We start from the raw sequence: 24,045 nt of genomic DNA on the forward strand, positions 1-24,045 counted from the left end.
TGTCACCAACAGGCTGTAATGTTAGATCAAAATGAAACTTCCTATCATAGGGGATAAGATAGCTACCTACACTGCTTAATGGCATACCAGGAAATGTATATGTTAGAACCAAATAGACCAAGATCTATCAACAGGAAGATTCATTAGCTGAAATAGTTCTATAATATGATAGGGTACTCAATTTCTTCTATGTAAAACAAAAAGGTTATTGTACAGCTTTAAGAGAAAATTGTTATTTCTATATAAACCACTCAGGAATCATTAGAAATAACCTAGCTGTACTTAAAAAAGAAAAAAATAATTGCAAAAAAGGGCACCTGAGATGAAGTAAATAACTGGTCCAGATTCCTATTTCCAGGTTCCTTCTAGATAGTAACTCTGATGTCAGTTATCACAGGGCCTTTGGATCCTCTGCTTCTGCTAATTTCTGTTAGCTCTTGCATCACTGATGCTTTAACTAAATGATAATTCCTGTCTGGGTACCATTAAGCTGATGATTATAAGATCCCAATATAAACAGGTAACTACCACAGAGTCAAGGATGTGACTCAGGATACAGCTCAAGGGGAGAATATGAGAGCCAAAGTGACATTTTAAGTTTTAATTCTATGCCTTAGAGATCTATAAAACAAAAATGCCCCAATCTGCAAGCCCCTTGGCCAAGGACAGATAGTTCCTGAAATGCTAGAGGCTATTCTTTATGGGAGATAACAAGTCACATGTTTTTCACTCCACTAAATAAGTTTGTTTGACTCATCTGTGCTGGATTTGCTTGGTCACGTGTGTATGGGAGGTTCATAGCTAGGAAGTACATCAGGATGTATGCTTGACTCTAATTTGATCTGATGAGAAATGCAATGAATTATGGGTTTTCCTTCTTAAGCCACTGCAAACTGATTCTGAGCCTTTAACCAGGGAACTGGGGTACGGACCTGGCCAGAGTCAATCCATTTGGCCAGTATCTACTTAACACTTGCTTCAAATTTGGCTTTAAACTGTGGTACTGGTCTTATTCTCAATCAGTGGTGTTAACAGATGCCTTTGAAATCCATTCACATAATCATTTTAATGAATCACTTCCCAACTGTACAAAAGCTTTATTAAATTGCTCTTTTTTTAATTTTAAAATAACTTCAAACAGAAAAGTTGCACTTATGATACAAAAACTGTTTTTTTTTGCTAAATCCCTTGAAAGCTACTTCTTCTTCACTAATTTCAAGTAATTTAATTTTTATATCCTGCATAAATATTATCTAATATGAGATATTGTAACCATCAAAATTAGAAAGTGATATTATTATCTGCTAAGTTGGAAACCCCATCCAAATTTTGTCAATTGTCCAATAATGTCCTCTTTTAGGAAAAAAAAATCAGTCTGAACAAGGACAGTTACAATGCTTGAGGACCAGTGCAAAATGAATATGGATTTGTCCAAATAGTTAAGAAAATAACTATTTTCTTATTGGATTGACTGGGTGTCTTTTCTAAGAACAGGGCTAGTACCACTGCACAAAGCTAGTGTTCAAAGGTCAGCTCCAAGCTGGAGGTCAAATACCATGCTTCCATGCTTTCATAATTTCTAGTATATGCTTGGTGTCTTCCCTTTAACCTTCTTAGAGTCCTGTCCTTTTTCTCATTTTGATTTGAAGCCAGTTATTTATAAAAAGGCTTTAGATTTTTGGCTTATCTGATGTTTCCTCCAATTAAATGACTTTGGCAGGAATATCACAGAGGTTACACTGTGTGATTATATCTTATCAGGTGGCAAATGGTTTCCTTCATTTTATTTTGATAGCATTAATTTTATACATTTGATTAAGGTGATGTCTGCTAGTGTCCAGCTCACAAAAGTTTTCTCAACTCATGATCAGTAAGTGCAGTATTAAAAAATATAGACTGCAAATATTTATGTTTTGTCAATTTTTTACCATGAATAATGTTTTCTTACTTAACTATATTATGATGAATGAAAATATGTGTGGTTTTCTTCTAATTACACCATTCCTTTTATTGCCTTATTTGGCAAGATTTTATTTATGCATTTAACTATATGTTTATATTATGGAAAAATTGATTTCATCTTTAGTAAGTTTAAATTAAAATCTCTTTGCATAATTGTTTATTTAGACACTCACATTGTTCTTTATCTATGTAAAGTTCATTCAAGCTAGATTTGTGCTTGTTTTTGTGTATGACTCTGCCATGCACTTGTGTGCTTTTGACATGTTCCCATGATTATTTGGTTGATTAATCACTTTTCAATGCAACATTACAGTCATGTCTTATTTTCCAACTTTCTTTTATCTGTCCTAAACTTATCAATATAAGGATTTGTTTTTAAAAATTAAAAATTAATATTTAGCAAAGAAAAACTGGGGCTATATTTTTTCACTACTATAGGAGTGGTAAATCTTCAGAGCTCTTATAGTGAACAGAATAAGAGAATATAAGTGTGCTTTCTCTCTCAACACACACACACACACACACACACACACACACACACACACACACCTATATATTGCCTGCATCATCTCTATGCTCTAAAACTTTGGGATTCACACAATTATCTCTAATCCCAATTTAGTAGCAATGTTAGAAGTTTGATTGTAGTTTTCCTCCTTTTGATGTGTCAACTCCCTTACTCAACGATGTTTTCATAATTTTTAGTATATTTTTCTATTTTATAGTAGCCCACTGTACACAATAAATTTTTTTCTATTCTGTCTCATTATATAGATGCCCTTCTCTTCTTACCAGGTCAAGCTTTAACATTGTTTTTTTTTTTGTTGTTTTTTTGGTTTTTGTTTTTTTTTTTTTTTGGTTTTTTGAGACAGGGTTTCTCTGTGTAGCTTTGCGCCTTTCCTGGAACTCGCTTTGGAGACCAGGGTGGCCTCGAACTCACAGAGATCAGCCTGGCTCTGCCTCCCGAGTGCTGGGATTAAAGGCGTGCGCCACCACCGCCCAGCAAGCTTTAACATTCTAACAGTGAACAAAAGTAAAGTGTTTAAGGCTGATATATTAATGTTAGCTTCTGTGATTGTCCTTAATCCAACTGGGCTACATGATTCTAGGTCTGAAGTAGAACTATCCTGATCTTAGGACACAGTATCCTGTCAAGGCATGCATGGGTTGCTGATCAATTCTGACCATGATCAGACACTGATCCCTGCATGATGCTGCTACTATCTACAAAGATTATGTTCTCACCCTTACAAGCTTTATGCTCTATACCAAATCAGATGGCTTTGCAGTTTACCCTCTTTTATGTAGAAGTGTCATACTTAGACTGTAACAAAACATGATGGAGTCATGATTATTCCATATTCATGCATCCTCTTTACCTATTTGATTTCTGGTGCTTCATGTTAAGGTGTCCCTCACCAACTACTTGAGAATGATTACTAGGAGGTTGGCCACAGAAATGGTCTTCTCATTCTATCAGGCTTTTACATCTTTTTCCAGCCCATACATGGTTTCCTGATACTCCCCTCAATCCTATACTAAAGGATTGCCATTACTTCATCTTCTATCATCCACCACACACATACAAACATCTTCCTCATTTCATCAGCTAACACATTTATCTTCCAGCACCCCTATCTAGAAAATATTATATCTAATAGCTTTAGGCTAAATATTCATGAAGGAAGGAAAGAAGAGAAAGAGATTTATTCATTGTTTTTAAATGTTCATAACTAAGTTTTCTCAAAAAGAGTTGTTTTACAGAATATGGAAAGATAATCTTCCTTGTAAATTAGCAGCTCAAAAAATATAGTTTAAGATTATTTCAGAAAATAAAATGACTTCCTTAGTCATATATAAACTGGTTGATGGAAGCGAAATGATTCCTCTCCTCCCAAATGTATTCATGTCTTGATTCCCGAAAGCTGCACATGTTACCTTACCTAACAAAAGGAACTTTGCAGATATGATTAAAATAATTGAGCCTGAGAAATCACATTACACTGGATCATGTAGGTGGGTATAATTCAAATTCATTAACCCTTTAAAATAAAGAATCTTTCTTGGATATAGTCAGAAAGACATGTGACCATGAAAGAAGAGGCATGGTGTTGGAAATGTTACTGCCTTTATAGATGGATTGTAAGAAACATCTAGAAACTGGAAAATTCAAGGAAACTAATATTTTTCTGGAACCCATAGAAAGGTACCACAACACTGACAATAGCCCATTGAGTCATGAATTAGGCTGCTGACAAGCAGAATTGCAAAATAACAATTACGATTATGATTGTTGACAAGTTACAGCTTATGGGGAAAATAAACACAAACACTCAAAGGATGTAGTATGAGAAAATATTTAAAATGTGTTGAATATAATTGTGAGATAATCTGAGAACTGTTTTTCTCCTTTTAGTCATCATAAGTGCTCTACAAAAACAAACAACTCTCAAGTTTCATGTTTGCTCTCTTTATTTTAAATACCATAATTTAAAAGCTCAAAGAAGCTATATCTTAACATAATAAATCATTCTTATAATGTATATTGTTCCTTTCTTCAGTTACATATATTTAATTCAACTGCAGTGAAATAGCATTTATGATTAGGTATTCATACTCTTCCTTTCAAACTTCATGATAAATTTTCTATGTATGTATAACATCTTTATAACTACCATTTAGTTTAATGGCTATCTCACTGAGCTAATATATATTGATCAATCAGCTCTGCAGTATTTTAGCTTATTTACAATTTTATTATTAAAAACATTTTAATGAATCTTTGAAAATATAGTTTTTTCTTGTTTCTTATTTTGATGTATTTATGAAAAAGGGTCTGTTAAGGTAAAATACTGACATAATTTTTGGGTACCTTTAGAGCTTTCTCTAGTCATTTTAACAGGGATTTTTCTATATTTCTCATGTTATTGTAGAAACATTGGTTACTCTTCACATGAAGCTAATAGTATTTGCTGACATTAAATTATCATGTTCTATTTGGTCAAGAAGTCCTTCTTAACTAGGATAAGAACAAATGTCTTAAAATGATCAAATTCTATTTATTTATTTGAATAAATTATAACTGGCAAGGAAATAGAAGATAAAGATAGAGTTGTGATCTCAAAAAATTCCAATTGATACATCTGTAATGCCACCCTATACCTAAGGCTTAGCAAAAATCATGGAAGAGGTGATTGTAAGAGCAAGAAGACCAGGGCATGTGCTGTGAAATAGTGTCTTCTACATATGACAAGGAAACTTTTCAACACTCAACACCATGGTTGCCTGAACAAGATCAGCATAATGACAATAGTAGTTGACATGCCTCCAAGATAAAAATGCTCCTGTTGCACCATTGTGGATATATTGATGAGTTAGTCATCATATGGTTCAAAGGACTTACAGATGGGAAAGGGTATTCATTGTTTCTCCCACTTCAGCTCCATAGCTACATAGCACCTTATGATGCTGTGAGAAACAGTTATCAAGGAGCAAGTACCCAGGTCATTTCTAGCTCGATTCTTTGAGGGAGATAAAAGCAAGGGTACTCTAAAAGGACGAAATAGTAAAAAATGAGGAGTCTCTGGGGAGGGGTGAGGGAGAAAAACACTGAGGAAAAAAGAGGGAAGAGGAATTAAGACACATCTCTATCTACAATCTATGTATGATCTATCTACCTATCCATCTATCTGTCTACTATCTATTTATAAATTAGATAGATTGATAGATATAATTTAAATGAAGTATGTCACGTAGAATTATAATGTTCTCTCCATGAGCCATAGACATCTAACAAAAATCTGGTGGTGTCAGGCATAGAAAACTTCCCTTTGAGTTTTTGGTCAGAAGAGTCCAAGAGATTTCCAAAGCATTGTAGTCTGGGTTGCCCATGTTTACTAACCCAAAGTTAAAAGATAAGCCCCTACTGCTGAAGACATCACATACTTTGGACACAGGACTGGGAGTAATTTAGTGTTTTGTAAAGAGGAAGCAAATTAAGTGAAGAAAATAAAGTTAGAGTAATGGAAATTGTAAAAATAAACAGGAACAAGCAATTTGGTGGAAAAATAATATAACACTTTTCTACTATTTTCCTTTATCTTTATAAAATTGAATTTCTGAGAAAACTAAAGTGCTAAGGAAAGAATAGTGCTTTTACACAGAAACAAAACATTTAGAAATGTTGCAAAAGAGAAATTAGTAGCTGGTTACAAAGTGTTTTGTGGTGATTTTTCATTATTTTCTCTTGTGTCTGAGGCTTGGAAGTAGGAAGTTAATTAAGTAGCACCAATTCTGCTTCAGTAGATATTTTTATAAAAGGATCCTTAGAGAAAAATGTCTTTGTTACTAGGAAAAGGTTTGAGATGGAGCAACCCATGTGTGCTCATGTGATAGTGACCACATCATTGTTTCATGTCCCCCAAATGTGTTAGTAATTGGACAGGGGCCTTGTGTACAGTCTGGACTATCTAATAAGCAAGTAATTCCTCCTCTGTACCTGAAAGTTTTTATGCAACTGAATGAAAATAATGGAATAGGTGTGAGTTGTCTGCCACATATACAACTTCATCAGAGGGCCACATGAAATGCAGCACAGTAGCAAGTGGAACCAAGAGGTCTGAGGATTCAAGCCAGATGAAGAATAGTGCATATATAAGAGCACATATTTATTTTCATACTGGCTTAAAGATGCTATATCCTCTCTGCACTACACTAGATTTATTATACATAAGAAAGTTGATAGGCCAGTAATCACTCCTTGGTCATTGATTTTTTTTTAAACAAATGAAGATTTATGGATTTTTATATGTAAGATAAATCAAGGAAGAATAATTATGTCATCTAAATTAGTTTGACAATAATTCTAATCCAAAGGACTATATACTGTGGCTGACAGAAGGACACATGTAAGTGCTGTGGTCTCTTTGTGACTGTCTAAAACATAGCCTATAGGAATCTTCCACTTTGCAGGATGTTAAGTGAGATCTTGTGTGATGGTCTCAGGAGGAGCTATGTCCAGATCCAGATCTAAAGCATTATCCCTTCCATTAGTCCCATCAAAACCTGCTCTCCAGATTTCAGTCCACATATTGAAGGAAATAATGTCTATGTAAACTGGTCAGAGGTTTATTTTGTTTAATTTTTTTTTCCTTACCTCAATCATAGCAAACAGTATTCAAGATGATGACTGTTGCCTTAGACCAGACCCAGGTACTCAAGTGGCCGTGCTGAGAAGATTCCCTCTGATAAGGAGTGATAGAGATGAAATTAACTCAGAAATCAGTACCAACATGTGTGGATCTGAGGAACATAGCAGGGAACAGAAAGACTGTAGGAGCCAGAAAACAGGGATAGGGTAAGTATGTATGGGGGTTTGAAATATAATCTTTCAACATGATACAGCCATTAAACTCAAGATCACACAGCAGCTGTTGCAGCCTACATAAGACTGGGCCTGTAAACTGTCAATCATAGATGAAGGAGGGGGTCATAAGGTCATATCACTGCATGCTGAACTATGAAACTCAAACCTAATTAGTCTTGCAAATAAAAACTTGGACTGACTTTGAGGGTGAAAGCTGAAAGATGAGAGAAGCAGAGCACCCAGCCACTAGAGACGTCTTATCTCTACAAAATCTCAGAATGGGGCACCTGAGATCCTGTCTCTATGAATCCTCAGACTGAAACAGCCCTCCTGTCTCCACCAGCCTTATATTCTTGTTTCCACCTCCCTAGTGCTGGGATTAAAGGTTTGAGACCCCCCCATGTGCTGGGATCAAAAGTGTGAGCCTCCCTAATGCTGGGATCAACCAAATGCTGGGATCAAAGGCATGATCCTCCCAAGTGCTTGGATCAAACGTGTGAGCCACCACTACCAGCTCAATTTCTCTTTTAGACTGATTTAATCTCGTGTACCCCAGGGTGGCCTTGAACTCCTGATCTTCCTGCTTCCTCCTCCCTAGTGCTGAGATTAAAGGTGTGTGCCACCACTGCCTGGCCTCTGTGGTTAACTATCGGCTAGCTCTGCCCTCTGATCTCTAGGCAAGCTTTATTTGTCAGAACACAAACAAAATACCATATAACAGATAACAGAGCTATTAGCTCCTGATGGATTCTGGAGGAGGGCAGTTACTATCTTCAGTTGTGTACCTACTTGTGAGTCACCAGATACCAAAGGTTAGTTCTAAATCAAGTTCACACAAATGGTCTTCCTTAAACCCTGTGAGTCACAAAACCAAACAGAAAGTCATAAATGTAAATGGACTTGTAGGGAGAAATGCAATTGACAGAATGAGAGAAAGGCAGTAGAAGGGGATGGATGAGGATAATCAGCATGTATTATATTCACACATAGAATTGTCAAAAAACAAATTATACCCATAGACCCCAGGGAAGTGCCAAAGTTTTTTATTAGTAATCAAACAAACAAAAACTACTTCAATTAACTGGAAAAAGACAGACCAAACCTGGTGACCAGAGTTTTGTTCACAGACTTGAAAGACACTGGCAGCAAAATGTAACTGTTTTTGTTGTTGTTTTTCAAAAAGAAAATCTCTTCAATGGCTAACATTATGTTCTTTGGAGGAACACTGGAAGTGTAGATATTTTGGTGTGCTCAGTGTTATGCCCAGAGTCTGGACCCCTAGAGACCATCAAGATACCAAATACAATGCAAAAGCAAAGTCTTTTTTATTTTGAGTTAACTCAGGTCTGTCCATCCATCTGACACAGCAGCCGAGCAGGAGAGACCCTGAGTAGCAATGAGATAATATTTTTATAGGACGTAAAGCAAAGGGGAGGGTTGGTTCTTGGGGTCTACAAACCATATAGGAACAGACTCAGGACTGGTTTGTGCAAGTGGCAATAATGTTAGTAACTTTTAATTGGCTAAGGCTAGTTGAGGGTTTGTCATGGCTACAGTTACCCATTTTGGGGTAGGCCTGGACAAGTCCCAGGCTTTGTTCTTGAGTTGCTGTGGAGGCTGACTGGCCTAGCAATTACTGATTGTGAGGCTTGGCTCAGTGGCTCAGGCTTGGTTTGTCCTATCTCCCTGTCCCTGCTGACAGGGGCATCAGTGATTAATTGTCTTTTGCTCATGGCCCTCCCAGAAACTGCTTGCTCAGTCTCAGGAAACTGAAATTAAGGCCTGATCTCTGAGAGAAGACCAAGAAGCCTGTTATGGCATCTGCTTAGTTCTCTCATTCAGGTCTAAACTATTTTATGCCTAAGCTAACATAGTCATCTGTGTAGAAAATACAATGGGATGAGCAAAAGAAGCTGATGAAGTCAATAAAGGAATTGGTAGGACTTGCTGGATGCAAGACCATGATATATGAATGTATTGTGTTTAAAAACATTGGCAAAGCACAATTTGAGATTGAAAAGTCAAATGGCATTTAAGTTGGCACACCAATTAAAATATTTAGTAGTAAGTCTGTTAAACTGTGTGAGTGACCTTGAAGATTGGAAACTAAAAAATGTTGAAAAATCTTTAAAAACAAAATCTAGATGCAATCCTCATCCCCTGGCCAGAAGGCCCTCAATTGTTAAAATATCACTTCTCTGTATATTAAACATTACAGTCCATGCAATCACTCTAAGAGAAAATGAGAAAATAGAATTCGTAGGTTGTGGTGATATTTTATTTGTACTGAAATGTGATTGTATTTGTATGTTAATAAATAAAGTTGCCTGGAGATCAGAGATAAAAGCGAGACATTAAGCAGAACTCTGGCCGTGGTAGCACATGCCCTTAATCTGATCACAAGGCAGGCAGAGTCTCTGTGTGGTCAAGGACACAGCCAAGTGTGGTGACACAAACCTTTAACCCCAGTACCAACCATAGAGACCTGGAGGTCTGTATAGACAGGCAGTGAGGAAGAAGTCATGTGGTTGGGTTTAGAGCCAATAAGAAGGCAGAACAGAAAGGCAATAAAAAGATAAGTCACAGAGGAAGAAAGTCTCTCTCTCAGGGGAAGCAACGGCAGTGAGTGGTAAGCTAAAGGTAGTCTTGGCTCTTCACTAGTGCTCTGATCTCTTGGGCTCTTAACTCTGTATTTGGCTCTGTGTTTCGTATTTACTAAGACTGTTTAGAATTTCATCTACAGTAGGTAGTTTTAAATTCAATGGAAATGAAAATTAAGTAATAGCAAAATAATCTTTGATAAAGAAAAAGAAAGGTTTGTCTTAGTTGAAGCTGCTATAATAAAGTATCAAGGACCAAGTGACTTTTAATTTATTAAATGTTTTTATATTCCTATGTATGTGTGTGTACCTGACTGTCTATATGTATGTCATATGAAAATGCCCATGGAGCCCAAATAAGGGTCTCAGGTCCTCTGAAACTGGAATTACAGGCTGATGTGAGCCACTTACCATGGGTACTAGAAACCAAACCAAGGGTTTCCACAGAGCAAGAAGTCTTGACTGCTTAGCCAGGTCTGCAGCACCTCAAGTGACTTTTAAATAGCAAAGATTTTATTGAGGTTGTATAGAAAGTTCTCATACATGTTTACAGACTGCTGACTTACTGTGGAATCCTCATACAGCAGGAAAAGTACAGGTCATTAGAGTTTGAATCCCATTTTGTGAGGCCTCCATGTGACTGAGTTGTGTTCCCAAGGTCACACTTCTTAACACTGTAATGTAGGGGATTAAATTTTAAAGTAAGAAATTAGGGAAATATAAACAGAAAATGCATAACATACATAAATGGAACAGTGTAGCTATAGATTTTTCTCCAGGTCCTGCCAAGCCCCAGCAGTCCAACAGTCCATTTATAAAATAAACACATAGACCATTATATTATTTAAACTGTTTGACCTAATGGCTCAGGCTTTTAGCTATCTAGTTTTTATATCTTAAATTAACCCATTTTTATAAATCTATACCTTGCCACATGACTCATGGCTTACCAGTATCTTATATGTTGGTACTCATGGTGGCGGCTGGCAGCGTCTCCTGACTCAGCCTTCCTGTTCCCAGAATTCTCTTTTTTGTTTGTCCTACCTATACTTCCTGCCTGGCTACTGGTCAATCAGCATTTTATTTATACAGAGTGATATCCACAGAATTCTGGGAAGTGGGAGGCTGAGGCGGAAAGACACTGCCAACCGCTGCCATGACAAGCAAGATGTAAGGTACCGGTAAGCCACGAACCATGTGGCAAAGTATAGATTAATAAAAATAAGTTAATCTAAAATATAAAAACAGATAACAAGAAGACTGCCACGGCTATGCAGTTTGTAAACAATATATAAGTCTCTGTGTGTTTACTTGGTTGGGTCTGAACGGCTGTGGGACTGGCAGGTGAGAGAGATTTGTCCTGACCGTGGGCCAGGCAGGACCAAAAATACTCTATACTGAACAGTGTGTTGTGAATGTAAAAATATATAGATTATTGAAATATGACAGAGTCCAAAGGAGACCTGCACTATTTATAACAATTGGAGTTTTAAAACACATTTAGTACTTGTGCATTAGACAATTCTGTGCTGGAATATGCTACATGCTCAGCCTGCTACAGCATTTTCTTCCTGATTGTGGGGACCATGAAGCCTGAACAGATATGAAACTTTGGGCCTTTTGTTTTTTCCAAAGAGAAAGCCTAGGGTATGTACCTTTTATATGTTGTGACTTTCTAAAGTGACAGTGAAAGTATTTAAATCCCCTTGAAATGTTAGTAACACTTTTCACTTCGTGTTTTTGTTTTATTCTGATGTGACAGAACTGTTAATCATTGCATCAAGAAATAACTGTCTGCAGTGTTTTATTAGAAAAGTTCTTACCCTAACGCTGGAGGTGGTAAGGGTTATTTGAGAAAAGTGTTGAGCCAATATCTCTATTTCTTAGTATCACAGCACAGCTTCAGAGTCTTTTCTAATTGATGATCTTCTATATCCTTAGGTTTGAAATACTTGACATTAAAGTTTTAAATTGTTGATAAATTTATGTGTACAAGAATCCAAAATAAAAAGACTGCTTCAAAAAATGATGAATAGAAAGAAAAATTTAGTGGGTGATTTAGTGATCCTACTAAAGGATCCAAAGCAGGCAAGATCCTTTGAAGTCATTTTTATAAGTGCAAGTTGGGAAAAAACAACACTTTGGATCATCCAAACAATACCAGTATAGTTCTTGGTGGGATTTACCATGTTCTTCATTGGTGAATCAGTGGGAAGTATAGAATGGGAACAACTTTGGGACACTGGAATTCCCTACAGAGCCAAGTAATAATCCAAAGTGTTTTGCTCTCAGTAACTGAGTCCCTGAGTAGACACAACCAGGATGTGATATCCAGATGTAATTAGATCCGAGGCCATTCAGATTCCAGATCCTTGACAGCTGCAATTTAATAAAAATTACTTCTGGTATGCAATACTGAGAATTTAGTTATGTCACTTTAGCATTGATAACAGAATTTTGTCTCTATTGGGTGATATGCTTTTTGTAGAAATTTCTCCTTCCTTAGATCAAGCTGAAAGCAAATTCTGATCTCAGAAGCCTCAGCCTAGGGGGATAGGAGGAAGACACCAAGACTAATTGGTGTTTTATTTATTTATTTATTTATTTATTTATTTATTTATTTATTTATTTATTTATTTATGGTTTGGCTGTTTATTTACTTTCTTATATTTTGAAGTGGGACATTGTTATGACTACAGTTTGAACAGAAGTGCTGGATTCAAGCAATCTCTTCTTTCTCCCTTTTACCTATGGCTACTACCACTCCTGCTGAAAATGAATGGAATTTTGCTGCTGGTTTTGAAGCAGTCAACCTCTCTTAAGCCAAAATGGCTGCCAGTGTTTCTACCTCTGCCTCCAAATTTTCACTTTGTTTCAGCCATTCACCACTATTTTGAGGAAATACTAGCAACTTTTGAAGTCTGCCCCCACAACAAGATTGTTGAACTCCACCAAGGAAATGTGGTGATACTTTATTTGTATTTTAATAAATAAAGTTTGCCTGGAGATCAGAGGTCATAGCCATAAACAGAAATCAGATGGTAGTAGCCCATGCCCTTAAGCTGATCACATGGCAGGCAGAGTCTGTGTGGTTAAGGACACAGCTAAGAGTGATGACACAAGCCTTTAATCCCAGTACCAACCATAGAGACCTGGAGGTCTGCAAAGACAGTCAGTGACAAGGAAGTTATAAGGCTGGGCTTAGAGCCAATGAGAGGTAAAACAGGAAGGCAATAAAAGCACAGGTCAGACAGGAAGAAACTCTCTCTGTGGAAGCTACTGCTGGTGGTAAGCTAAGGCTAGTCATGGCTATTTTCTCTGATATCTTTGGCTATTACCTCTGTATTTGGCTCTGTGTTTCTTATTTAATAAGACTGTTTAGAAATTCATCTACAAGCTGTGAATAGAAATGTCCAGAATATAGTAGTTGCTGCTGCTCTCAAGACCAGGAGTCTCAGCTGGTCCTCTGTATATACTGGAATTTGGAAGAATTTTAGGCTCCAATGCCAGTGAAGGGATGGATGTGCTACCAAGACAAAGGCAAGCAAGAAGAGCATGACCATCTTTGTTCCATGTGTTTATTCAGACTCTCAGCCTAATAAAGAACGTGTCTCACACATTAAATGTGGGACTTCCCAATTTATGATCTGGATTGAATGGGTGTGTCTTCCTGCCTCAAGATCCAGATCAAAAGCGTTTGTATTCCTGCCTCAAGATGGTGATCAAAATTATATCTGCTTAAGGCTCAAAGGTCCAAACTAGAAATGGATTCATGTAAAATGATTCTTAAAAGGTCTTATTAATAAAATCAAACCTATAGCCAGGAAATGGGGTGAAGCTAGAAGAACAGAGAACCAGAACAAGCCACAGCTACTTCACCTTGCCGGATCCTCAGCTGATCCTGTTTCCTCAGACTGGATGCCTCTGAGTCCTCATCCAGAATGAATCTCAGCTGAACTGCTGCTAGAAGCCTGGAAGCTTAACCAGCCAAATGCCTCTAGTTTCTGGTCCTCACGCCTTACATACCTTTCTGCTTTCTACCATCACTCCCTGGGATTAAAGGCTCGCTTTCTGGGATTAAAGGCGTGAGTCTCCATGCTTGGCTGTAACCTTGAACAGATGGATTTCTGCCTCTGGAATGCTAGGATTAAAGGCGTGTGCTACCACTGCCTATCCTAAGGATCTAGTGGATTTTCTGTTCTCTGACCCCAGATAAGTTTATTAGGGTACACAATATTTTGGGTAACACAATACCACCACAGATTCACCCACTAAAAAACAAGCAGAAAATCCCTCACAGGTACGCCCTCTTATTCTGGATTGTAGTCCATTCCAGATATAATCAAATAGGCAAGAAAGAATAGCCATCACAACTGAAACATTAAAACTAAAGTACAACACAGTGTATCATATTTGAATTCCAGAAGATCTATAAAATACATAGTTTACCATGTACCATGTTCATACTTGCTAATGATGAATCTCTGTCTGTCTGTCTGTCTGTCTCTCTCTCTCAGAAAAGAAGGACACCCTTCTTGCCGATCCTATATACAGGCTTCCAACAGAAGGTTTAGACCAGATCGTAGGTGGACCTATCTCTCTCAAAAGACCTTCCCATATCAAATGTCCAAATTAGAAATGGATTCTCCCACTTCAAATGATTTAATTAAGCAAAAAACCCCTCCCAGATGTGCCTAGCCATTAGGGGATTTTTTTTTATTTAAGATGTATTTATTTTGTATATAGTGTTCTGTCTGCATGTATCCGTGTCCACCAGAAGAAGGCACCAGATCTTATTATAGATGGTTGTGAACCACCATGTGTTGCTGGGATTTGAACTCAGGACTTCTGGAAGAGCAGCCAGTGCTCTTAAACTGAGCCATCTCTCCAGCCGTATTCTAATTCTTTTTTTTTAAGGTTTATTTATTTATTAGATATACAGAAGAGGGCACCAGATCTCATTACAGATGGTTGTGAGCCATCATGTGGTTGCTGGGAATTGAACTCAGGACCTCTGGAAGAGCAGTCAGTGCTCTTAACCTCTAAGCCATCTCTCCAGCCCCGCCATTAGGGGATTTTAATTCCTTCTAGATATGGCCATGTTGACAACTAAAAGAGCCACCACAGGTGTACCTTTTGCAAACATAACACAAAGCATATCTTCTTATGTCATGTTTACTTTCCAAATGAAACAAGTACCATTTCAGTTATCCCTAAACATGATAAAACAACACCAAAAAGGCATCATACACTTAGAAGAAGTAACTCTGTGTAAGAGACAGGTTGAACTCTGAGGTCCAGGACTGTCAGAGAATAGAGTGAGACCTTGTCTTTAACAAACAAACAAAGAAAAAAAGGGGAACTTAAGAAGATCCCCCTATGCAAAACACTGGGTCTTTAGATCATTTGGTAGCGTTTCATATTCTAAATAATTACTTTCTTATCATCTCCTATTAACATTAACAAATAGTTATTGTTGATATTGTTCCAAGTAGAAAAAAAAGCAATTTTATTAGAGAAGTTATTGGTAGACAGTCAGGTTCCAGCACTGGGTGAAGCTTGAATACAGACCTTCTGGTGTTTCTTGAGGTAATACAATCTGGAAAGATTTTTGTTGCATGTGGCACAAGAGTAGGGTCTCTGCCCTCTGTGCTTTTTTTGATGTCTTCTGAGATCTGTTGAGCGGAAAAATGTCCATGGGCATCCAGGCTCATTGCACACATAGGGCTTCTCCCCAGTGTGTTTCCTCATATGGTCTTTGAGGTGGAAAGATTTTGTGTAAGATTTCTCACAATCATGGTGGGGACATGAGAATCTCTTCAAACTAGGAGCCTTGTTCTGAGTCACATGGTTCTGTGTCTCCAGGTCTGATTTCTTTTGTGGAAGCCGTCCCTGGACTGAAGGAGAAACTGAAATGCTCCCCAGAGGTTGACTTTGAGCCACAAAAGAACTTAAAGGGTATGTGGATCCACCCACATATGGGGTTTGGATACCAGATGAAGTCCTCTGAGGACTGTGGCTTCTTTCAACATTGGGTGATCTCTTCTGACCTGGGCAGACATTCTCATCTATAGGGGTGGTCTTTATCTGACCAAAGTAGAAAGTGTCTTTATAACTGGAAGTTGTTTCAGCAGACTGGAGCAGGTTTTCCTCTTCACTGGAGTTTGTCTTATTGCTCCCAGGATGAATTGTGTTAAATCCAGGAGTTTGCATCTGCCAGTCATAGAGAGGCTGGCCACCAATTGAACTTGTCACTTGAGGATCCACAGAGAGATTCTGATCACCTCTGTAGAACACACCATGGAGGGTGTGTTCACCACCTAGGATTTTCAGCTGACCTCTGTAGATATCCTCAGCACTGGAGTGTGTCATCTGACCATAGTGGTTTATCTGGTGTTGGGGGTCTGTCATCTGATGCTCATATGAAGCCTGGTACCTATCAGGAGCTGTCATCTGATCTCCATGAAACATCTTATCTATGGCCATCTCAGGAATGCTGGGTCCTTGTTGAAAATCACCTGTGGTTTTGTCCTGTTCCCCACAGGCTTCAAAGAAGCCCTTGAAGAACTCTTCAAGTTTCTCAGCTGTTTCAGGAAAGGAGGACATCTTGCTGAACTAGGTCTTCAGGCTTGAGAGTGTAAGGTCCTTGAAGGGAGTCAAATACAAAAGACAGGCCTAAGGTTAGTGGTTACCCAAATCAGAGTGAGAATGTTTGCTGAAGGCCAGTGCTTCAGACCTTCAGGGACTTTGATGTATGAGGAATGAGAGAAATGAACTCAGCTCCAGAGCTCTCTAGTCCCCTTTTACAAAGCTTGGTCAGATGTGGGCAGGGCTTCAGTATGCCACGCCTTTAAAGGGGTGGAGCCCCACACCTAGAATACTTGCTTAAGCTTCTTTTTTTTCTTTTATTAATTTTTTAATTTATTTTACATACCAATCACAGTTTCCCCTCTCTCCTCTAATTCTGTTACCTCCCCTCGACCTCCTTTCTTCCCCCACTTGCCATCCACTCCTCAAGAAGTTGCCTCCATGGGAGCCAAAAAAGCATGGCATACCAAGTTGGGGCATGACCAATCTGCTCCCAGCTACATCAAGGCTGAGAGATGCATCAACCACAAGGAGTAGGTTCCAAAATGCCAGCAATGCACCAGGCACAGATCTTGTTCCCACTGCAAGGGGACCAAGGACCAAGCTACACAACTATCACCCACATGTAGAAAGGTTAGGCCAGTCCTATGCAGGCTCCATAGCTGCATGTCTAAATTCCATGAGCTCCCACAAGCTCAAGTCAGTTGTCTCTGTGAGTTTCCCTGTCATGATCGTGAACAGCCTTGCTCATGTAATTCCTCCTTGCTCTCTTCAACTTGATTCCCTGAGTTCCACCCAGTGTTTGGCTGTGGATCTCTGCATCTGCTTCCATCAGTTTCTGGAGGAAGGTTCTATGACAATTGGGGTAGTCACCAATCTACAATCTTCTCTACAGGAGAAGGCCAGTTCAGGCACCCTCTGCACTATTGCTAAGAGTCTTAACTGGGGTTAGGAGTAGCAGGTGTGAATCCAAGAAAGGCAGTCCATGGTATAGTCAAACAGTCTTGGTGTGGGGGCATGAATGAGAGTAGCCCTAGGCAAAAGGGAGACAGAGGAGATTGCTTGAGTCTAGCAGTTTTTCTCAACCTCGAGATCATAACAAGGTCTCATGTCAAAATAAAATAAAATAAATAAACAGCAAAACCATAGATGGATAGACAGACAGATAGATAGATAGATAGATAGATAGATAGATAGATAGATAGATAGATAGAAAAAGAATAGTCTTGGTGTTTTCCTCCTATCATCCTAGGCTGAGGCTGCAGGGATCAGAATTTGCTTTCAGCTTGACCTAAAGAAGGAGAAATTTCTACAAAAAGCAGATCACCCAATAAAGACAGAATTCTGTTATCAATGCTAAAGTGACATAACTAAATTCTCAGTATTGCATACCAGAAGTAATTTTCATTAAATTACAGCTGTCAAGGACCTGGAATATAAATGGCCTTGAATCTAATTACATCTGGATATCATGTCCTGGTTGTGTCTACTCAGGGACTCAGTTACTGTAAGCAAAACCATTTGGATTATTACATGGCTCTGTAGGGAATTCCAGTGTTCCAAAGTTGTTCCCATTCTACACTTCCCACTGATTCACCAATGAAGATCATGGTAAATCCCACCAAGAACTATAATGATATTGTTGGGATGATCCAAAGTGCAGATTTTCCTGGCTTGAAGTTTAGAAAATGAATCAAGGAATAATGACTCCTTGGCTATATGATTCAATCAGCCACTACAGCACAAATCTTAAGGGTCTTATTAATAAAAAACAAACCTGGAATGAGGCATTGAGGTGAACACTGAAAGAACAGAGAAACAGAACCAGCCATAGCTAACCTCACCTTGCCAATTCAGCAGGTGATCTCGTTTCCTCAAACTAAAAACCTCTGTGTCCTTATCCGAATTGATCTCAGCAAATGAAAATCCTAAAAGTTTAACCAGGCTCTAGTTTGTAGCATGAATCTTAAAAGTTCTTATTAATCAAATCAAACCCGAAGCCAGGTATTGAGGTGAAGGTGGAAGATCAGAGAGACAGAACAAGCCACAGCTAACCTCACCTGTCTAACTTCTCAGCTGGTCTTGTTTCCTCAGACTGGAAGCCTCTGTGTCCTCATATCCAAATGGCTCTCAGCTTAACTGCGGCTCGAAAGCCTGAAAGCTTAACCAGCCAAATGCTTAACCAGCCAAAATGCTTCTACTTTTTGGTCCTCATGCCTTATACACCCTTTTGCTTTCTACCACCACTCCCTAGGATTAAAGGCTCGCTTTCTGGGATTAAAGGTGTGTGTCACCATGCCTGGCGGTTTCCAGTGTGGCCTTGAACTCACAGAGATCCAGAGGGATTTCTACCTCTGGAGTGCTAGGATTAAAGGTGTGAGTGCCACCAATATTTAGTCTTTGTATATAGTGACTGTTCTGTCTCTGACCCCAGATAATTTTATTAGGGTGCACAATATTTTGGGGAACACAATACCACCACTCTAGTTTCTGGTCCTCATGCCTTATATACCTTACTACCTCCTGCCATTATTTCCTTGCCTGGCTGTTTCCAGTGTGGCTTTTAACTCACAGAGATTCAGATGAATCTCTGCCTCCGGAATGCTAGGATTAAAGGCGTGTGTGCTACCATTGCCTAACCTCTCTGGTTGATATTGTGGCTGTTTTGTTCTTTGACCCCCAAATAAATTTATTAGAGTGAACAATATATTGGGGAACACAGTATCACCACATTTTCCATTTTCGTCTAAATTTAAAAAGTGTATAACTAATACAAAAAACTATATCCAATAAGTATATACAATATATATTGTCAAGAATTACATTAACAATGTCTAGTTAACATTAACATTAACATTTGACAGATTCAGACAAAAAACTCTATTATATACATTAACAATGTCCAGTCCATTAATATTTGACAAATTCAGATCAAAAATTTTCATTACTTACCTTATTTAAAACAAGTAGTTTCTTTTTAAAATTAGATTCAGTAATTTCCCTTTTTATCTTATCATGTCTGTATATTACCTTTTATCAGAGTAGATTCAATGACATACTCTTTTCTATATCTTCTTTCTTTTTTTAAAATGAGAACCCTGTATCTAATCTCCTTTGTTTAGCTTTTTTTTTTTTTTACTGACCATTAACAATTAACAACTTGTAATCAACCATCGTAAACAATGACATTTATCCATAAGCTATTGAATGACCAATAACCACCCACCCCACCTCTTGGGAATGTGGGCGTCATTTTCTTAAAAATCACTTCCTGCCTTATGGGCGTAAGACATCTTCATAGAATCCTGAAAAGAAAATTTTTGGGTTAATTGTCAAGTCCTAGGAGAGGTAGCTATATCATTTGTTGTTCAGTCTCTGCATAATGGAAAAATGAAGGGACTGTCTCAAGTCTTTGCTTGAGTTGTCTCTGAACAAGGATCATCTCAATCTAGCCATCTCGAGATTGTCCTAAGCAGTTTATAGGCCTAAGCCAATATTTCCATGGTGTTAATCAGCTTAATGGTTTTACCATACTCCATGTGAAATCCTCATTGTGGGTTCCCATCCTTTTTTTGAAGATTTCAAAGTTGCTATTAGGTGTGGTCATGGTTTCCTGCAGAATATTTTTTAAAATTTCTCTCTCTCTCTTTATCTCTCTCTCTCTCTCTCTCTCTCTCTCTCTCTCTCTCTCTCTCTCTCTCTCTGCCTTCTCTTTGGTTTGGAACAATCATAGTCTGATAAATGTCTGTCCGTCAGAACCATGAACGTTCTTCCCTAGAAGAGAAAATCTTCACAGCAAATTCTCCCCACCATTTGTCTTGCCAAACTTTTCCAAACTGACCTTTGCTGAAGCTTTCTTGTAACACAGTGGTCCTGGCAATTCTTCTCTGAAAAAGGAGCAGTAAACCCTTCGTCCCTCATCCCAGGTAGTAGCATCTCCATAGTCACCAACAGGATGTGAAGCAGCCAGCAAATTGGAGCAGCAGTCTCTGCCTCCTTGGTCCCACAGCCACCCTTTGTGACTTGGCCCTGGCTGCAGCTTCTCCTCTGCCTCCTTCAACAAATCCTATGTGCCTGCACTACCACAACTGGCCTAGTGTAGATTGGGCCTGAGCTGGGGCCTGCAAAGCTATAGGCAGGTAGCTTTTTTGAGTATTCATACCTGACAAGTTGGGTCCCAGATATAGCATGAATCTTAAAAGGTCTTATTAATAAAGACAATATCACCAGAAGCCACTGAATTTTTCTTAACTTTTTAAAAAATTTTTTAAAACTTCCCCTGATTTTTAGGCAGAACCATTTATTTTTGTTACTTGTATGCATTGATTAACAATTTTAAACTTACGAATAAAGTATTTAAAACCTAAGGATGTAAAAGATCATCAATTAGGAAGGAGTCTGAAGCTGTGCTGTGATATACTAAGAAATAGAGACATTGGGTGAAGACATTATGTATCTCAGCCCTCAGGCACTGGAGGCAAAAGAATGGTGAATTTGAGACCAGGATGAAATAGTAAAAATCTTCTGTAAAGAAGAATTTAATTTATGACATCCTGAAAATTTCATGGTGGGAGCTGGCTCCCCAGCTTCCAAGGAGAGGAGAAGAAATGGGTGTTGATTGAACACCTGATAAGTGATTTAATCAAACATGCCTATGCAATGATACATTCCCCCAAATACAAGAGAATGCTTTCTGGAGAGTTTCCTGGCTTTTGAAGATGGGGAGCCTCCAGAGGACTATGCACTCAGACACACCAGAGAAAGTCTACATTGTTTCTATCTGATCCATCCATATGCATCTCTTCCATGTAGCTGTTGCTAAGTTTTAGTCTCCATTGTAGTCTCCTGCTTTACTATCAAAGGACATCTATCCATTATTCACACATTTCCTGAAATCTCTAAACTCTTCCAAATAGTTATCTCTTATTTTATTTCATTGTGTTTATATCTTTCTTTTTTCCTTTTCTACTTCTTTTCCTTATTGAAAATCATCTCTTCTGTCACATAGGAAACCATGAAAACCAGCTAAACCTGTCTACATTCAATGAGTTGTGTTGATGAGGTTCTCAACAATGGGTCCCTACTGTCATATTCAGAGAGAGATCCTCTGTCTGAGTTTCAGTCTGGCTTTGAGGGGTTATCTATGGGACCTCCTAGAACAATAACTCAACCAAGTGCAACTTCTTTCAGCCATTGTGAGATTTGAGTGTTTATCAGAAATAGTCAGCTCATACTCCATATCTACCATTACTATGAGTTCTGACTAGGATTACTGAAATAGATTCCAGGAAGTTTCTACTGAACTAGTTTTCCATACTGCCCTCCAATTGACCTATAGTATTCCAGGTCACATCTGACAATTTCTTGCTCCATCCCAACCCACTAACCCCTATGATCCTACTGCTTCTGTCCCCAAACAACCTCAGTCCTCCACAAAATCAATCTATTCTCTGTCTGCTTACCTAGGAGTTGCCTGCATTCCTACAAGTGGATAATAGCCATGAAGTAAAGAATAAACAAACTGCAATCCAAACACCCTGAGAGGTTGGGTAAAGAGGAGCACACTCTGAATTCCAAGAGACTAGGTAAAGAAGCTTAAGCAAATAGTCTGGGTGTAGGGCTTAGATGAGTGTGGGGGACAGGGAGCTCTGTCCTATCTCAACTTGGTATGCCATGCTTTGTTGACTCCCATGGGGGCCTTACTCTTTCTAAGCAGTGGATTGGGGGTAGGGGTAGACAGGAGGTAAGGTTAGGGAGCAGAATGAGAGGAAAGAGCGGGAAACTGTGGTTGATACTTAAAAAACTTTTTTTAAAAAATTAATAATAGAAAAAAAGAAGCTTAAGCAAGTACTCTAGGTGTGGGCTCCACCCCCTGTAAGGTGTGGCATACTGAAGCCCAACCCATGTCTGACCTAGCTTTATAAATGGGGACTAGAGAGCTCTGGAGCTGAGTTCATTTCTCTCATTCCTCGTGCAACAAAGACCCTGAAGGTCTGAAGCAGTGGCCGCCAGCTGACATTCTCACTTTGCTTTGGGCAACCGCCAACATTAGGTCTGTCTCCTGTATTTGAGTCCCTTCAAAGACCTTACACTCTCAAGACTGAAAACCTAGTTCAGCAAGATGTCCTCCTTTCCAGAAACAGTTGAGGAATTTGAAAAGTTCTTCAAGGATATCTTTGAAGCCTGTGGGGAACAGGAAAAATCCACAGGTGATTTTCAGCAAGGGCCCAACATTCCTGAGGTGGCCAAGGATAGGATCATCTATGGAGATCAGATGACAGACCCCCAACACCAGATAAACCACTATGGCCAGACGACATTCTCCCGTGCTGAGGATATCTACAGAGGTCAGCTGAAAATCCTAGGTGGTGAAAACACCCACCATGGGTACCAGACAGCAGTCTACAAAGGTTATCAGAATCTCTCTGTGGATCCTCAGGTGACAAGTCCAATTGGTGGCCAGCCTCTCTATGACTGGCAGATGCAAACTCCTGGATTTAAAAGAAATCATCATGGGAGCAACAAGACAAACTCCAGTGAAGAGGAGAACCTGTTTCAGTCTCCTGAGACAACTGCCAGTTTTGAAGACACTTTCTACTTTAGTGAGATGATGACTACCACTGTAGATGAGAATGTCTGCCCAGGTCAGAAGAGATCACCCAATGTTGAAGGAAGCCACAGTCCTCAGAGGACTTCATGTGGTAACCAAACCCCATATGTGGGTGGATCCACATACCCTTCAAGTTCCTTTTTGGCCCAAATTCAACCTCTGGGGAGCTTTTCAGTTTCTCCTTCAGGCCAGGGACAGCTTCCACAAGAAACATCAGACCCAGAGACTCTGAATTATATGTCTCAGAAGAAGGATCGCAAGTTGAAACAATATTTCTGTTCCTTCCAGAATTGTGATAAAGCTTACACAACTTTATTCCACCTCAAAGACCATGTGAGGAAACACACTGGGGAGAAGCCTTATGTGTGCAAAGAGCTTGGATGCTCATGGACCTTTTTCCGGTCAGTAGATCTCAAAAGACACCAAAGCAAGCACAGTGGGGAGAGGCCCTACTTTTGTGCCACGTGCAACAAGAATTTTTCCAGATTGTGGTACCTCAAGAAACACCAGATGATTTGTAGTGGATCTTCTCCCAATGGTTGAACCTGACTGTCCACAAAAGATATCTTCCTTAATAAAATTGTATTGTTTTCTACCCCCAAGAAAATGTCAATAACAAATATTGGCTAATGTTGTTTGGAGATAATAACAAAATAAATGTTGGCAATATGAAACTCTACTGATGGATCTAACGACCTATTATTTTGCCTAGAGGGATGTTCTTAATTTACCCTTTTCTTTGTTTGTTTGTTTGTTTGTTTTTCAGATAGAGACAGGGCGTTAATATGCTCTGGCAGTCCTGAAACTCAGAAATTAACCTGCCTCTGCCTCTTGAGTCGTGGGATTAAAGGTGTGAGCCACTATGACTAGCTAATTTTTCCTTTCTTACTGAGAGAATAAACCCATTTCAGTAACTACGT

General features: G+C 38.8%; 1 protein-coding gene across 1 annotated transcript; it reads left to right on the forward strand.

Moving 5' to 3' along the window:
- Positions 1-22,636: 22,636 nt before the first annotated feature.
- LOC131904817 (Kruppel-like factor 18) lies at positions 22,637-23,668 on the forward strand. The gene has a single exon (XM_059255835.1). The coding sequence runs from the start codon at positions 22,637-22,639 to the stop codon at positions 23,666-23,668; it is 1,032 nt and encodes a 343-aa protein (XP_059111818.1).
- Positions 23,669-24,045: the final 377 nt, after the last annotated feature.

Source organism: Peromyscus eremicus, chromosome 2 (assembly GCF_949786415.1).
Source record: "Peromyscus eremicus chromosome 2, PerEre_H2_v1, whole genome shotgun sequence".
Taxonomy (NCBI): domain Eukaryota; kingdom Metazoa; phylum Chordata; class Mammalia; order Rodentia; family Cricetidae; genus Peromyscus; species Peromyscus eremicus.